The following is a 17,497-nucleotide window of genomic DNA, read 5'->3' as shown; positions in this document are numbered from 1 at the left end:
AGTCCACTTTTTACCACCTGGGTCTCATAACAGTTACGACTGATCTACTGTACTGTACCATAAGTGATTATAACGGCCCTTCTGGGGCTGTTTTAACCCTTCAACAGAACCCTACAAAGACCACAATAAATAAAAAGACGAGACTAACTGACTGAATTGAAGGAATCTTCATCTGTTCCTTCATGTTCTGCTTTACTCCTCTTTGGGTGAACATCTGAGGTTCTATGTCCAGTCTTCATTTGGGCCAAAGTTTAATGACGCTGGTGTAAAGCTATAATTTATGGCTGAGCTATCACATCAGATTACATTAGATTTTACAGGTGCACCTACTAAAGTGCACACTGAGTGAATATTACCAGTTCAACTAGGCTTCACTGTATTAGCACATACATTATACAGTTTAAAACCCGTCTTATCATCTGAACATGTACCCACATTACACCAACTACTGACAGATGTAGAGTAAAGATAAAGAAACAGACTCCTCCATGAAGGTACTACACTGCGTATATAGTTTTAGCAATAACCGCTGTCTAACTCTCCTGCAGCATCTCAGTGTGACTGTGTCTCATCCCAAGTGACCAATCAGAGGAGCAGGCAGACAGGAAGATGGGCTGTAAATTGAGTGCTACTCATTAAAGTGACATTAATGGCATTATTGAGCACTGAGGGAAAAAAAAGAATCTCAGAAAAATTGGCACAGCAGCGAAGTGGTAAAGGGGTTTGGCCGAGTGCCAGTCAGGAGACAGAACCTGGACCATGTCAGGAGCACATCCAGTTGGAGGAGCAGGACTGCATTGATACCAGGACCACTGTCAGCAGCAGAAGGTCAGCAGTGCACCCTGGCTCTGCATGTGTTACCTGCACAGTGTCAGGAACGAACTGAGCTCCGGTGCACATCTGTCTAAGTATTACACAACTGGTACTTTGAGCCAAGCATCCCAACTGCTCAAAGACTCGCTCAGAATGTGTTGATTATTACCATAAAGCATGATTTCCCCTCGCAGTACTGGTTGCTATGCCAACTTTAGTGAAAATCAGGGACCTGGTAGCACTTCTCTCCCTCTGTTGTTTATTCTCATACATTACTGAACTTGAAGAAGCATCGGAACCAGTGTATTAAAGCCCTAATACCCCCGAGGATGCTCTTCACTCTGATGAATATAACTTAAGATGAATAATCACAGTAATGCATGCCCTATTTGGTGGTACACCACTTCTTCTAAGGGCTGCTTACTCACACAGTTGCAGTACATATTGGCAGAATAATTGGCAGTCTTCTTTTTCTTTATTTTATTTTTTACCTTAAATGAGTCCTAGACGTCACTTTTTTATTTAAATGTGCCAGCGCAGGTGGATTGTGACACAATTCTATTTAAAAACAGTCTAGAAATGGTCTTGAAATAAGACACATGGCATCACAAATATTAAGAAAAAGTGATACTTGAGCTTCAGAAGTCTTGGAGAAAGGATGGTTTCAAGATCTGTAATGAAAACAAGCTGAGATACAACTTGTTTATAGTTGAAATTGGCTCAATGGGATAAAGTTTTTTATCCTGAACAAGAGTTTTAAGTAAAGGTGCAATGATTTTTATGTGTTTAATACCACTGTAATCTGAATCTTCGGGTTTTGGACTGCTGGTTGAACAAAACATGACATCTGGAAAAATCACCATGGGCTCTGGGAACTATACATTTTTGCACTGCTTTGTGACATTTTATAAACCAAACTATTAACTGATTAAGTGACAACAATCATTTTTTACTGTCCTTGTTTTAAAAGTTCATTTCAGCCTCTCTGCCCTGCCTTTCCTGCTCAGTCACACACCATGACAGGGGGTTGTGGGCAGCGATTTGGTGGGTGGGAGGTGCTGCTGGTAAAAGGTGCAGCAGAGGAGGTGGAGGGGTGAGGAATGGTGAAGGCAAGTGCTCTGTGAGTAGTCAGGCCGCCATCAGCAGCCGGAAAACCTCCGGTTGTGTGGTCAGCGGCAGCACAACATGAGGAGGGGGCAGGGTTACACAGGGGGGGGCGGTACTCACTGACAGCCTATAGTTCTGCATCATTTTATCAAACTCCTCGTCAATTTTTTTGTATTTCTCCTCAGTGCGGGGGGTGAGGGAGAAGGGCTCCTCGGGGTCTGGGCTCTCAGAGTCCCGGTGCTCTTTCTTGTTCAGAGCCTTCGTTCCCCAAACAAAAGAAGAAGAGGGCAGACAGAGAGAAAGAGGTAGACAAAGGAAGAGAAGAAGAAGAGGAGAAAGGGTAGGTTAGATAAGGTGACAAAAGTCTGACGGTACTCACGCCGTAGCGTTTGAAGAGGCTGTCCAGGTCCTCGGTCTTGCGAAACTTATCATCAGTTAGTGGGCTTTGGTCGATGGAGTCGTCGCCATCGGGCTCGGGGCTGTTGCAGCCATTAAAGCCTTTCTTTCGCAACGTCTGAAGCGGTCAGGGAGAGGAGGAGAAGGAGGAGGCACATTTACATTTCATTTTTCACCAACATTTTCATTTTAAACACAAAATGACCATCTTGATTAAAACATTCAGTGTGCATCATCTCCTACACTGTACAAAAAAAATCAGTAAAAGTCAGACTGACCCTGTTGGGAAAATACAGGAAGTTTGGTTTTTTCTAGTATGAAAGGGCTCTACAGAAACATATTCTCAACCTGAGGTGACCCTTGATCGATTTGTGAGGTCAACATTCACAAAAGCAAGTTATTAGCACTGAATCTGCACTTGCTCACCCTCTCAGGAGGTCACTGATTCAAATAGTGAGGAAAAAACTGACTTAAATTTCAAACGAAGAAAGCGGTGAAATCAAAGAATATGGCCTTAGAGAAAATAACCCCCATCTTTACCAAGTACACAAGACCTGCTATAGCAACTGTGGCCTTTTCACCAGGCAAGAAGCTATGTATAAACTTGAACCACATGTCAGAAGACGGTGACGTGCAGCAGAATGCAGGCGTCACACCTCGGCACACTGCGGCTAATCAACTGTGTTAGTAATTGGTGTGAAGCTCTGCACTGAGGAAAGTGGTTGAGTGAAGCAAAAGGGTAAAGGCTGAGATAGAAAGTGTGCGATGAGGTTAGCCCAGACAGGTTGTGTCAGTGTTAGCACACTGTGGAAGGGTGAGAAGAGAAAGGAGAGCGAGGGAAGAGACAGAGGCTCTTTATTGAGAGGATTCTACTAAAAGAGATTTGCCATTAAGTGGCTTTGCCTGGTGGGCCCTTAACCACACAGGCAAGCAGATAGATCCTTAAAGCAAAATGGATCTTGAACTGGAGTTGGAGGGCCTTCTGTGGTCCAGATACAAACTTTAGCCTTGAGTGGCACAAAAAGAAGAAAATCCCTTTATGTGATAAACTATAATACATTGCCAAAAATCTCCATCTCAGTCCTGAGTTCTTAAAATGTAAAACAAATCTGCCAGTGAAAAAGAATATTACATCCAATAAACTTTTTCAGCATTTTACTAAGAATTTTCTGAACTGGGCCTTCAGTATTTTGAAAGAAGAATATGGAAGGGCATCCCTCAAACCGTCTTTACCTCCATACAAGAAAGAGGCTTGTCGCTGCAACAAATATGAAACCTGACGTTAGTGAACACTCTAAACAAGCTGCTTTGCACTGAAAACCAGTTGAAAGCTATTAATTCTGGAGAACCAGTGTCCACACTGACTTCTATTTGTCATGCGGTCAAGGTTCTGTTGGCAGAGCCTGTGTCAATATAAATGTATACAACTCAGGTGACATTCAAGATCCTGCTCAGTGATTTTCACACCACTTGGAAATGAACGTAAATCAAAGATTCTCTGACATGGGCGGAAAAATAAATTCAGATGTCTAAAACTGTATAAGATGCATCTGAAAATGGAATGAAACATATATGACTTACAGTTAAAAACAAGTGTCTGGTTCTTTAAGGGCTCAATTATCAAACTTTAGCATAAAAGATTTGTTTTTTCAAAGTTCTCTAGAATCATATTCAATATTTCACGTAGCCTGGATTTTTTCTAATTAACAACCACCTGCTGTATCAAGTGGTGGTCTGATTAAAACATCAGCACACGTTCCATGACTCCCACTGCTACAGTAAGTGAAGATGACTCAACTACATGCAACTCAGCCTCAGAAGTGGAGCCGGCGGGAACTTGAACCTGCTCCCGACTCAGCCCAGAGGAGGCAGACACAGAGGTTCTTTTAATTTAGGATGAATTACTGTAGCCTTAAATCCTCCAAACAGGTGAGGGCAAAAGGGTAATGATGCCATTTGGATGTCAGGGTAAAGAGACTTTCCGTTTTAATAACAATAGTGCTCTTTGATATGAATCTCATTAAAACTGGAAACTATTATTATTATCACAGTGTCACAGTGGCATTTCATCTACCCACAGAATCAGGTTATTAGACATGTCTGTTCCAACATGGACACAGTTGCCCGACTCAGATCTGCAGCTTAATGGAAATTTAACGTGCAGGAGCCTCCACCACACATACACTTCTGTCCACAGATAACACACTCTGTGCTTGCAGCTGGTGTGTGGATGTATGTGTGCTCTGACCTGAAAATCAAGGAACAAAAGAACCACCAAGAAAAGAAAATAAACTTAAATAAAACAACTCTCATCATGGCGGTGACAGCATGTGACAGAGGGCTGTGTGGAGGACGTGATCGAGGACCTCCTGCCCCTGACCGTCGGGACACAAAGAGACAAAGGCCCTGGAGACACAACTGTGGTGACACAGGAGCCATGCTGGTGCATCTTTCACATGCGCTGGCACACACTGTGCTTTTTGAGGACCATCATAACCGCATGTCTAACCCCAACCTTAAACCCACAGCTTAATTCTGACCTTGGATTGTTCCTCTACTGCAAACTTGGGTCTTATTTCCATAGTCTGCGTCATTTCTATCTGCTATACACCAAAGGAACTGCAGGGACCCCTGTGAATATCATGACAACAAAGTATAAGTATATATTTTACATTTACAGCACACTTTATTTGACTGAAATCTAAAATCCTCTCCTGCTGGGATTAATGAAGTTCTTTGAATCTTGAATTCCTGCGGATACTAGTTTGACCCACAAACAGGAGGCGAGGACCAGACAAAATGATGTCACTGTCAAGGTCTAACAGCTTGTCTCACTCTTTGTAAACACAACAGACATCTTGTGAACGTTACAGTGCAAACATGGGCATCCTTCCCTTTCCCTCTCTCTCTCACTATGAACACTTTGTGTTACATTTCAGTACATACACATGCTCTCTCTCTCACACACACTGGCTGTAGCCCACTGATCAGCTCGTCTCTCAGTCAGTTAGCCATCTGTTCACCTGTCCGCCGTCTCCCCCTCCCCTCTCTTTCGCTCTATTGTGTTGCCAGGGTAAGATTCACCCTGCAGAGCACCACACTGGCCTCTGACTGGCTGCGGCTGCTGACAAGCCCCACCCACCCCGGCTCGTGCGCCCACCCGCCTGTCCGCCCGCCCTCTGTTTCCAGCTCTCCATAAAGCACTGCTGCTCTCTCTCCTCTCTCGGCCCACCACCTTTAACGCAGCTCTCACTCACTCCCAGAAAAGTGCAAAGTCTCACACTCGTCCTTCTGTTTTTTCGCCCTCAACATCTCTCCCTTTTTCTTGTCATGTCTCCATATGTGACAATCCCTAATCAACCATTTCTCCTCCTCCTCCTCTCTCACCATTTTTATTCTTTTTCCCACCACTCTCTCTCTCTCTCTGTCCTCTTGTGACCCGCTCTTTCTCTCCTCATCATAATTTCTCTGCCTCTGTCTTCCCTTCTGCTGCTTGCTTATCACTTCGTCCTTTACACTTTTCTCGGGCTCATAATCAAAACTTTTTGCTTAGCCTATTGAACACTGTCAGGCACAGAAAGTTGGCATTGAATCTGGTTGTTCTGTCATCTTTAGACTCTCTTTTTATTGAGGCTAAGTTCTTGTTTTACTGTATGTATTTAAAGCTGCATTAACTAACTTTTCTAATTTTCAACCCTTAAGGTTGAACTGAGAGTCAAAACAAACTCTCCCTTCCTCTTCGCTCCTCCTGCTCTGTCTCTGAAACTATGTGGTATATGGTCACGACAGCCAGAGACAGTTGTGGCAGTCAGGTAGCGCAGCAGTAATAACTAGCTCCAGAACTAAAGCGTATGGAATATAGAGCTCATAGGGCCTGTGGTTTTCAATAGCATTGCAGCAACATAATGAGCAATCATCTGAGACAAAAGCAGATTTCGCTTTAACATAAAACTGAACTTTATATCAAGCTTTGTTTGTCTTTGACTGACTGATGAAGGTCTAATCTTTCTTTACAGTAAGATTATGTCAGTTGTTTCTAACACTATGGACATGTTTGTGTGTGTGTATGCTTCTTTTATGTTCAGACCGTTTCTGTTAGGTGACCCATCACTGCCCAACAGCCAGCTCTGACTCAAATTATTCATCCATGAGGTTAATGGGCCTCGGTGCTCGCCAGCTCCTGGAGGGCCTCAGGACAACTTGTTTGGTTACAGTGGAAGCCGACTGTGTGGGACCTCTCTCTCCTCTACCGACAGACAATGATGCACTGATGAGGCTGAACAAAGGGTTCGTGAATGAAAAAAACTGTTTCAGAAATGCTGTGTGTATTTTTAGTTTGGAGGTTGGATGCTGACTGCTGATCATTTAGTCTCTCTACAATGTGAATGAGTCTGGAATTTACATCTTATCAGTCAAGGAAGTCCAGTATTTTAATGTCTTTTTAATGGTGTCTCGGTCCTTTTTGAGTGTAGGACTATTAATCATTTTGTAAAAAGGATCAAAACAACAGGTCTGAACAGAAACTCAGACTGTGGGGTGCAATAACATTCACCACAGTTCACCAGCTCATCTAGTCCTGATTAGAACCTTTAGATATGACAGGTCTTATGAGGACATCCTCACAGCTTGGAGAGCAAAGTATCTGAGAAGGAGCTCAACACCTCCATTTTGGGTGGTCCGGAGAGAGATGGGTGTGCAAGTATGAAGAGGGTTTGAATTCTGATGGTTTGTTGTATATAGTTTTTGGACTTCAATGGCAACTAACAGAACTCAATCCTGTCATGTGCATTTTATACTATGTAAAGTACTCCTCTGGCCAAAGTCCTTAAGCCCCTGCATCAAGGCTCGCCTGTGAGCTCTGCCTTCCCTGAGCGACTTAAAGGAAAACGGGCATCCCCTTCTCCGCCCGGTCTGCGTTCCCTCCTCAGCTATTCATCGTCCCTCTTTTAGCATTTCGCTCACTTGTGTTCCCTCTGTCTCTCGCGCTCTTCCTCCCCTTGCCCTGATTGGGATCTGCAGTCAAGCAGATTAACACATTCTGGCAGGAGAGGCAGGCTGCCCCCCCACCCACACACACACTTTCAAGCAGCACATGCATCTCTGAGAGGCTGTGTGCGCATATCGCCTCTCAGCCTTGCACTGGAGTGAAAGAATGTCTAACCGTGTGATGAATACGGAGTCCACGCTCTCATGCACACACACAGATGCACACACACTTAAACGTAGGTGCTTCTAAGCATACAGTTACACAGCCGTGTGTGTGTACAGTACATGCAGGATGACATACACTAAAATGAGTGTGTATGTGTGTGCATGTGTGAGTGCGTGCGTGCCTGTGTGACTATATCCACACTTCATAATTTATACTCAAAAGCACTTCCTTGGAGAGACTCAGCGGCGGAGCAGCAAACAGGCACATTTTGTGACTATCCAATTATCCTCTGTGCGTGTGCGTATGTGTGCACACGCGCGTGTGTGTGTATACACCTCAGCTCTGTCCTCGACCAGCGGTGTTACACCATGTGCCAGTGCAGATAATCTTGCGACTAATAATCACTGTATAATTTATCTATGCACTGCCACATGGCCCCGAGAGTCCCAGCACTGTACAGTACAGTATATCTTTATACATATGACTCTGTCTGTATCTACACTATATGTGATCCAAACAACACTATGGCTGCTCCACTGAAACATAACAGTATTAAAAAACAAATACAGCAATGACTAAGGTGTTAAGTGATCAAATAAAAGCATGTATCCAAAAATGTCCTGGCAACACAAAACAGCTGTTCAGCTCCAACAGATGAGTTTCAATTAAAACAAGGTAATTCTCATCGATTTGACTTTTCTCAGTGTTAAGCAGCCATGATTGAAACTTGAAAAGTAAAACCCTTCTTCAAAGAAAGTGATGGGATCTCCTACATGTTTAATTCTAGGTGTTTAATGGGGAACTGGTCCAGATTATAAAGTATCCACTAAGGTCTCCAATAAACTCCTGGTTTTATTTTTAGTTGAGATGAGATAAAGGCACTACATGTTCTGTTCTATTCTATTAAAGGATACGTCTAGTGATATTTTACTGTCATCAAATTCCATGAAAAACCAATACTGAGATAAGATATCAACAGCATTATCCTGTAAATAGTGCTCTGAAGTTCTTTTTCTAGGATTTGCCACTTTCCTTTCAGAGTTACATATTACACATTTTACATTTTACTCCAGTACATGTTGAGTATTGTTTGGTCAGCACTTCTGCATACTGTAGCTGTTTGCAGTGTGGTATGGCTATTTTTACTCAAATGTAGGTTGTGAGGACATTTCCCAGCCTTAATGATTCAAAATGCCACTGCAGAAGCAAAATAATAAGGATTAATGGACAGTGGTTGAGCAGATGACACTAACACCCGCTTAACAAGGAGGTGTGTGCTGCTGCACACCTCACAAAGGGGACAACCGAGGACAAGTACTGGAGAAAGTTGCTAAATGCCTCCGACCTACAGAGAAGACGGATGAGATAGGGGGGGTTAGGAGGGCAGTACAGGGGCCGGTGGAAGAGGTACTGTAAGCTCTTATGCAGGACACACACACAGAGACCAACACACAATCAAGAGGCTCACAGGCCTGAATACTCTCATGGGCCACTGCAAAGCGTGTGTACAGAGAGAGAGGTGGACTCACGCACATGTGGGCATGTACACACACACATAAAGAGACAGAGTGACACACTTGGAAGCACAAACACATGTACACACACAGAGCCAGTGGAGCTTGAGCTGATGTGGCCCGGAGCAGTCCAAGGCCCCGCCACAACACACACACATACACACTTTAGAGCCATCTGCAGCTGGAGATACAGCCTACAGAACTGCTTTACTGCTGACACTCAGAGACGCACAGAAAGAGCAGGAGAGGAAAGAAGGGAAAAACTGTCGTGATCGAGGGAATCAGGAAGGAAAGAGAAGAAGTGACAGGCAGAGTGACTTGAGAGATGAAGGAGAAAACTATGGCACCAAACCCCAGTCTTACCTGCAGCCCACACAAATCCAAATCTGCTTCACCAACACTTTCACTCAGATTTCAGCACTTTCTAGAGCTAAGCCCCGACTGGTGGGACTCTCACCTTCTGCTTTGGCCTCGACTTCATGGCCCCTTTCAAAGATGTAACAACTAATTCCCAGAACTGAACAGACACTTGTACATATCCGTGTTTGTGTTTCCAGCACCAACTGTGAAAACAAGTCAAATATCTCAAAAAGGACTGAGAGAGACGCAATATTCACAGAAGACAAAGTCACCCTTTATGTGTCTGATGAATATGTCTGATGAGAAGTTGCAAATAGCGCTGCCGTTCTCTGCCCTTGGTCTTCTGGTTGTGGAAGAAGGAAGGAGGTCGTGGAGGCGAAAAACAAGAAGAAACTGCACTAAATGGGTGAAAATATGAGCAGTACAGCGACAGGCTGAAGGAGCTTTCCCAAACTTTTATCTTCTTGTGAATTAATTCACTAAGCTGAACAGCCAATCAGAATGGTCTCTCTCTCACTGACAGTGTACACCGCCAATTCAAAATACCAAATCAGCTGAAGAGCCACCGACAAGAGTCCGCCTAGAACAAATGGTGCAGGACACACTGGGGAGACAAGGGGAACAGATGCTCACCGACAGCCAACCGTCAGCTTGGTGTGTCGTGGGCCTAAGACAGCAGGTTGTGTCTTTTACATTTGGTCGCAGTTTAAAGTGCAGTTTTAACATCAGAGTTTCAAATGGATTATTCAAATGAGGAACATACATTCTGCTTTAACTTATGGTAAGCCATCAACTTCAGCAGGCGTGCCTGTTAATGCACGAGTGTTAACATGCATGTGTGTTAACACATCCAGTGGAGCTTCAGTGCCATTGGCTGAAAATTGGCTAATTCTGATTCTGAAATACAGGGGTCAATTCCTTTTGACGTATGGTCCTGTGTATGCCTACATCATGGTTACTTCTGCCTACATCACCGCTGCTTCCTTAAATGCAGGGTCTGACAAATGCATACATTATGGTCACATGGATTCTGTACTACGCTACGCAGAGCTAGGTAGCAATATGACCTAGGAGGGAACGAGAGCGAGAGAGAGAGAGCACAAGGGGGAGAGAGAGTGTTGTAACGTGTTAACGTGTCTAGAACGTATTAACACGCAATTATTGTATGTGTTAACACTGTGTGCGTTAATACATGCTTACGTTGCACGCACACTGAGCTTGATGGCTTGTCGTATTAAATAATGTTTCAGTTCACGTTTCACTTTTTAAAAGGAAATGGCTTGAGGAATTAATTAGCATCTCAGGAACATTTCCAAACAGGGCTAGTCCTAAAGTGCTTTTCTCTGCAAAAAGTCTTTATTCAAATTTTGGAAAAATGTTGGCGAGGTTGTATATAATCAGGGGCTGGATTCATGCCAATATAGTGCTAACTCAGAGCTGGAACCATTTCAGGGCTATGCCCAAATTTTAGACCCTGGCTCCTACCGGTCAAAACGTTCCTGGGTTCCATGAAAACAATCAGCTGTACATGTAGCTTACAGCACATTAGTTAGCCTTTCATTTGCAGTAGATATCTGCTGATATCTTAGGACAACTTGAAAACAGCAGCAGGTAGAGGTCAGAGGAACCTTCCAAGGGTTAATGGGATGAATCAAACTATATTTGAAGCCTTTGAGCTTCAGCCAGTAATAATAAAACAGCCTGAAAGGGGGAAATAAAACTCATCATTTGAAGCTCACCACTGCAGGGACACAGGCAGGTGTCACTTTGTTCTTGGGAGCTGTGGATCAGAAACTGGCCGAGAGCAAAGGGTTCAAGATGATATTTATTTATATTGGAATATTCTCACTTATTCAGAAGGTGATTATGAAGGAACAGCTGATAAAATAAAACCAGTCCTGGCATTTTTCTGCCTGTACAATTATTAGTTTTCCTGTGTTTAATTTTTTTTTAAGTTACTGCAAACATTTAATTTTACTTTGAACATTCTGGTGCGGAAAAAAATGAGGTTTTCTTTTTCAGTCAATCTGAAGGGAATTTTAGACTAGAAAAAAATCTAAACTACAGAGGATTGTTGCTTGGCTTTCAGTTTTAACTTGCCAGTGCTGACTTTATTGGGCTAAATGCTAAGTGTGTTTTTGTTGTAACATAACATTAACTTGAGTTTTCAACATGACAGTAAAAATGTGATGGTGACTTCATGTGAGCAGTGTTTGTGGTGGATGGGTCATAAACTCCCACAGCAAAAACAAGTGAGGAATTTATTCAGACCTGAGCCCGATCCAGCTTCATTCCACATAAAACCTGCACTGCAGCGTACATGGCTCACTAACCCTCTCGTGTTAAACTCATGAGAAGGCCATTATGTATAAAAGGGTGAACAAGACATTAAAATGTGTTTGAAACTTTTCCCACGGGGAGGAAAGACATCAAAAAACAAATGTATCATTCCTATTACAGCAGCGTTAAAAACAGAACTGAATAATTGCCCTCACAACTTCTCCTCTAACCTCAGCGCTGACCTCTCCTCCAATATGCAAGTTAACAAACATTGTTCTTCAGCTGCTCAACAGGCTCTCCCTATTACTGGTGGCCATTTTGTACCAGGGTGGTTTCCAATTGGTTCCAGGTGTCATCCTTTGGCTTGTTCCTGTTGGAGAGTTATCCGTGTAACAATGGGGCCAGCGCCTGAGGGGTAAGACAGGGAGGAGGGGTGAGGCCTGGTCGTCTATACCAGGGTTATTATCATATACTAAAACAAAATCTAACACAAAAACTATGGGCTTTCAAGTATTTTGATAATTTAACTAAAACTAACAATAGTCAATTAAACACTAAAACTAAATAATAAAAGACAAAAAAATTTATGTCATTATCGTTCTGAACAGTGTTTCATTCAAGAGCCAAAATTCAGTGTAGCTGCAGTTTTAGGTGCCATTATAGTGCCAGGACCTAGATCTTATCAAGTGAAGGAGTGAGGTCAAGATGTCAGGAAGAAAAAGTGGGAGCCTTGGATTGTTTCAAATTCATTAACAAAAACAGTACAAACAAATGCACATTCTTTTCAGGTAACAGCATCTGTGGTGTAGAAATTAAAGGGAAGAGAAAGAGCATTAGCACTGAGGCTAACATTAGCAATATGTCCAACAAGCAGCTTTAATTTTTATTGTAACAAGTACAACAAAATTTTGTTTCGGTGCATACGCGCCGCCATCACAGGCAATTTCGGGGGGGTTCAGTGTCTTGCCCAAGGACACTTTGACATGTGGACTGTAGACACCAAGATTCGAACCCTCCACCATCCAGTTGGGAAATAACTGCTCTACCCACCACACCACTGTCGTAGCAGCAGAGCCTAGCACCCTGCTTCAAAAGATCAGAGTAGTGGGCGGCCTGCTACAAAAACGAGGCTGGTAAGTCAACCACATCATGTGACATGCCAGCTTTCAAAGAATTTTTCAAAGAACCTTCAAATCATGGTGTTGCCATTTGTGTATTAACAGGCGTTGCCAGTCTGAAGCAGATGCATTGCACATGTTAGTGCAGTTTAGTCTTGAAATGCTGATAACCTCATGATCATTACTTTTCATACTTGGCAACTTGGATCCTTAACTAAAATTACTAAAACTAAAATTAAATAGAAATGAGTCCATAAAATACACTAAACTAAAACTAATGAAACCACTGGTGGAACTAACTAAATGTAAACAAATTCAGATAGGAAAACTATGATAGCCCTGGTCCAGACCTCTGCCCTCCCATATAGACACTAAACCAGGGTACAGCATAAAGAACACCGGGATAAACTGGACTCAACAACTCTGAACCAGACTAGAGTGAACTGGACGGGACTGGAATGTACTGGAATAGATTAAAATATACTGGACTATTGTGACCTGGTCTAGACTTGATTTAAGGGAGTGACATGGATTGTACATTAGCCTCAACATTTCTGTACACAAATCAGCTGCTTTTAAAAGATAAGGGTAGAAGCCTGTGAAGGATAAGCTTGTAGCATCCAGCATCCAGGACATGACCAGATTTAAGGGTTAGTTTCAGATCATACTGGACCAAAGACACGTGAATCAGTACTCAGCTGAACAGACCGGACTGCAATGAAATGGACTGGCTTTGACAGACTGGACTGAATTAGTCTGAATGAGTCTGGAGAGAACTGGATTACATTAGTTCAGATTAAACCTTAATGAGCTCACTGGGGAGCTGTTGTTTTACAACTAAGTATCAGTAGGATGCAGCACCAAAGAAACTAATACAACAAACAGATTTTTAAGTCTGGATCAGGTCAAAGTCACTGTGTACATTTAGGCAAATACAACCCTGGGGAGTATGAAGACACACCTCCCACTGTGGCCCCCTCCCACGCTTTACCTCAATGATGTCGGCATTGGTCCGGCTCTCATGTGGCTCATTGTACTCGGTGTACTTGAGCAGGACCTTGTCCATGTCAGTGCTGGCATACTGGAACAGCTTGTTGGAGTGGTTGAAGATAATGAGGGCGATCTCGCAGTCACACAGGACACTCAGCTCGTACGCCTTCTTCATCAGACCGAACTTTCGCTTGGTGAACGTCACCTTTGTAGGGCGAAAATGGACAACAAGTTATTAGACCTTTCACAAAACATTAGCAAACACTTGATTAAAAACACAAATAGCGGCAGATGAAAGCACTTGCTTTTACAATAATGTATAAAATTCTAGTGCAGCAATCTGCCTTATCCTGTCATGAGCCATGATAGCAGCACCCCTTTCAAAAATATTCTTTCAAAAAAGGGCACTAAATCTGTGATGAAGTGGGGGACATGCCAGGGATTACAGATATTTATTTTAGGAACAGTTTTCAGGGAGCCAAAATTTCTCACAAGACTGCAGAGTGCGAAAATTAACAAATGGACAAGTTGCAGACATTCAGAAATTCCTGCCTGATAGGTGGTATCCATCTTCATTTACCACCAAATGTCACTCCAAATTTTACCACATAAGCTCAAATACAAAATAATGTGTGAGTGACAAACACTACCAGGTCTGGACACGCTTTCCCATTCAGTTCAATGGGAAAGTGCATATGGCTGAGGCTTTATTATTCTTATTCATCTTTGGTGAGGAGACTGCTCAGGATGTCCAATGTATATGTGTGTGTCATGGCCAAAAAAAACTGACCCAAACATTCAGATAATGCACTTCTCCCAGAAAATCATTGCAATCACAGATTCTCTGGTATTCTCATGTTCATTTCTTTTGTTTGTATTGGAACTACACACACAAAAAAAGAGAGAGAAAGGCCAAATTTGATCCAGTCCACACAGAACTCCAAAAATGGACTGAACAGAATTACTGACACTCTCAACTTGATATCTGGTAGCACAGCCTTTCGACTAAAATACTGAAATCAGTGGCTTCCTGTAACCATCTGTGAGTTTCTTCCACCTCCCTACTGGAATTCTGGACCACTTTTCTTTTGCCAACTGCTCCAGGTCTCTCAGATTTGAAGGGCTCTTTCTCCCAAGAATAATCTGACCTATTTGCATTTTGAGAGCCTACGGTAAATCGGTATTTTAGAGTCGTGCATCGAGACTGATTATAGGAAAGTTTTGCTTGTTAAACACAGAGACAGAGACATTTTTTAGGAATCAGACTTCCAGACGGGGAGTCTAAACATGCTCTTTCATGTACTCAGTTTGGATTTTGAGCACACTCCTCTCTCCTCATCATTTTCACACTCTCTTGTGCTCTTTCCATGCTCTCTTTGTATGTCACACAGTCACTCGTCCTCTCTTTCCACACTCTCCTTCTGTCGCACGCTATTTCCCTCTTTCCCACACACGCACACTACGAGCCCCTTCAGTTGTGAACAAGCAGAACTGAGCTGGGAGTGGTGCTGTAGCACAGGGTCCCTTGTTGTCTGCTGGCTGGATTTAGAAGTGCTTCTCTGCTGTAGCCCAACTGGTATTTACGCCCAGTTGGTGGGGAGATTTGCCTTTGTTTGGATTAAACACACAGGATTGCACTAACACAAACACAGTGAGATAAAGGTTAAGAGAAAGACAGAAAAGCTTCAGGTAGTGCTACAAAATCTGGCATCTGACTTGGGAAAAAAGAGTAAATGCGCTCACAGAGAGATGCCGGAATTGTATGCAGCTGTTAACAGAGGCAGAAATGTTTCCAGCATGCTGCTCTTCAGGTCAAGCCCACAAGTGACATCAACACATTTTCCATCAGATGTAAAAGCCAAAACAGCCCCGTGACATCACTGACTGGGGGCGTGACCTGAGGAGCAGCATTCTTGGAGTTATGTAATCTATGGCCTGTGTTCTCTACCGCCTCTGTTCCACTACAGAATGGGTTGTTTTTTTAAATTTGGATGATGCAAAGTCCCAGAGAAAAACAAACTCAAAACTTTAACTTATAATTTTGCAGTGTTTTTAAGCAACACTTGGTTCAGTCATGCATGCTTCCTGCTGGATAAAATCTCCTGATCACAGTCAATTTCATTAAACAAGCTCAGAAACCCATTAAACACGACCTACTCAGCACTAAACAGCACAGAGACACAGTTAGAGACTAGCTAGTGAAGAAAGTGGCCAAACCAGGGCATGAATACTGGACATTTTGTACATTTTTCCAGGTGAACCAACCACTGCTCCAAAAGGATGATCATCTATGTCAGCTGGGTGTCCAATGCAAGGACTAACATCAATGAGTTAGGTTGCATCTCAGCGTTTCCTGACTTCACTCTCTGTTTGTGGCTCTAAGCTCTCAGCCCATTGGTCCCTAAAGATGTAAGTACATGGTTGGTTGGGAGCTGTGGTACTGCAGCTCACTGTGAAGTTTCAACAACAATTTATAATGTTGTATCAGCTTATCTTGTGGCATACTTTCCTCTGAAATGCAGAGGAGTAAATCCCGCAGTCTCCCAAACTGTAAATAACATGCAGGTATTAAAGTGCCAGTACTTTAATACTTGCAATGCTCCACCTCAAGTCAATGTAACAATTAAATTTCTTTCATTTTGCTGTCAGCAAGCAGCAGATTTTGCCTAAAGTATGGTTTAGAGGCAAACAAACACTGAAAGTCTTTAAGATCTTTCTTGTTTATGGTAATTATACTGTGCTATAATAATACTGTCTGTAAATCAATAGACATTCTGGGATTTACCTGCACTGATACACTGTATATTTCACTGTCTGAATGTAATTGAAATGAATTTAATAAGGAAAGAAAGAGGAAATGATAGAGAGGTTGAGATAAGAGAGACATCAGGGATGAAAGCAAAACCAACAGCCATGTGACATCGTCAGTCTCTCCATCGTCTTCTCTCCATGTCTCGCATCGCTTGCTCCTTTGTGCTTCGGCACCTGACATGTTTAAGCCTCTCTCATCCCTCCTGTCTCTCTCTTCCTCCACCACCTCATATTTTCTCACCCTCATTTTCTCTTCCCCTGTTCTCTCTCACTTTTTTCCCACATCCTCCCTCCCCTCCTCCCCCCACCGCCCTCTCGCTCCCTCCTTTCGCGCTCGCTCACTCACTGCTTCCTGCTCTGCCACAAATCAAATTATATCGGGGTCGTATCCATGGGCAACCGACTCCCCTCCTGCCTCCCCTCCACCCCTCACTTCCCACATCATCACACACTGCTATCATCATCTTACCCCCCCCCCACATCTTTCTCTCTCTGCTATCTACATATCTCCCCCTCCTCTCCCTCCGCTTTCTCTCACACACCCAGAATGAGCAGATAAATTATGTGGTGATGCTGGAAAGGGAGGAAATTACGGCCATGCAGGATGATGAGAGTGGCTGTGATAAAGAGACAAGCCACCGCAAACAACAACAACAACTGCACTCCTAACAAATTATAAGGTCATCCATCAGCGCTAAAAACAAACATCATGGCTCCAAACATCCTGATAAAACCCCTGTTTGTCTTTCTTCTTCTTTTCTTAGAAAAAGTGCTCCATGGTATGGAGAGTTTGGGTCTCAGTTCTGATCCGGTTGTTTTTGGAGGTTATTGATGTTAGGTGTAGAACTGCTACTGTATGTAACCAATGGCAACGGAGGAAGAGGACGTCTTCAGCGAGGAAAGAAAGGAAAAAAGAAAGGGGGCGAGCGGTTTCATTTGTGTGTGTCTTGGCGAGG

At 43.1% G+C, this 17,497-nt stretch overlaps 1 protein-coding gene across 8 annotated transcripts in view; it reads right to left on the bottom strand.

The window, feature by feature from the left end:
- The window catches only part of mef2d (myocyte enhancer factor 2d), a 57,257-nt gene that overhangs the window by 35,248 nt on the left and 4,512 nt on the right, over positions 1-17,497 (bottom strand). For 5 of the 8 annotated variants that reach the window (XM_020617373.1, XM_020617379.1, XM_020617376.1 and 2 more), the window contains exons 2-3: positions 13,732-13,935; positions 2,041-2,178 (exon numbers count right to left, since the gene is read on the bottom strand). In XM_020617373.1, coding sequence (XP_020473029.1) covers positions 2,041-2,178; positions 13,732-13,935 — 342 coding nt within the window. Of the gene's footprint in view, positions 1-2,040; positions 2,179-2,299; positions 2,435-13,731; positions 13,936-17,497 lie in introns of all 8 variants that reach the window. The other 3 variants (XM_020617374.1, XM_020617377.1, XM_020617381.1) reach the window with 1 other exon arrangement.

Source organism: Monopterus albus, unplaced genomic scaffold, assembly GCF_001952655.1.
Source record: "Monopterus albus unplaced genomic scaffold, M_albus_1.0 scaffold189.1, whole genome shotgun sequence".
Taxonomy (NCBI): Eukaryota; Metazoa; Chordata; class Actinopteri; order Synbranchiformes; family Synbranchidae; genus Monopterus; species Monopterus albus.
Note: the sequence above shows the minus strand (reverse complement) of the source record. Positions and strands in the feature narration are given on the sequence as shown.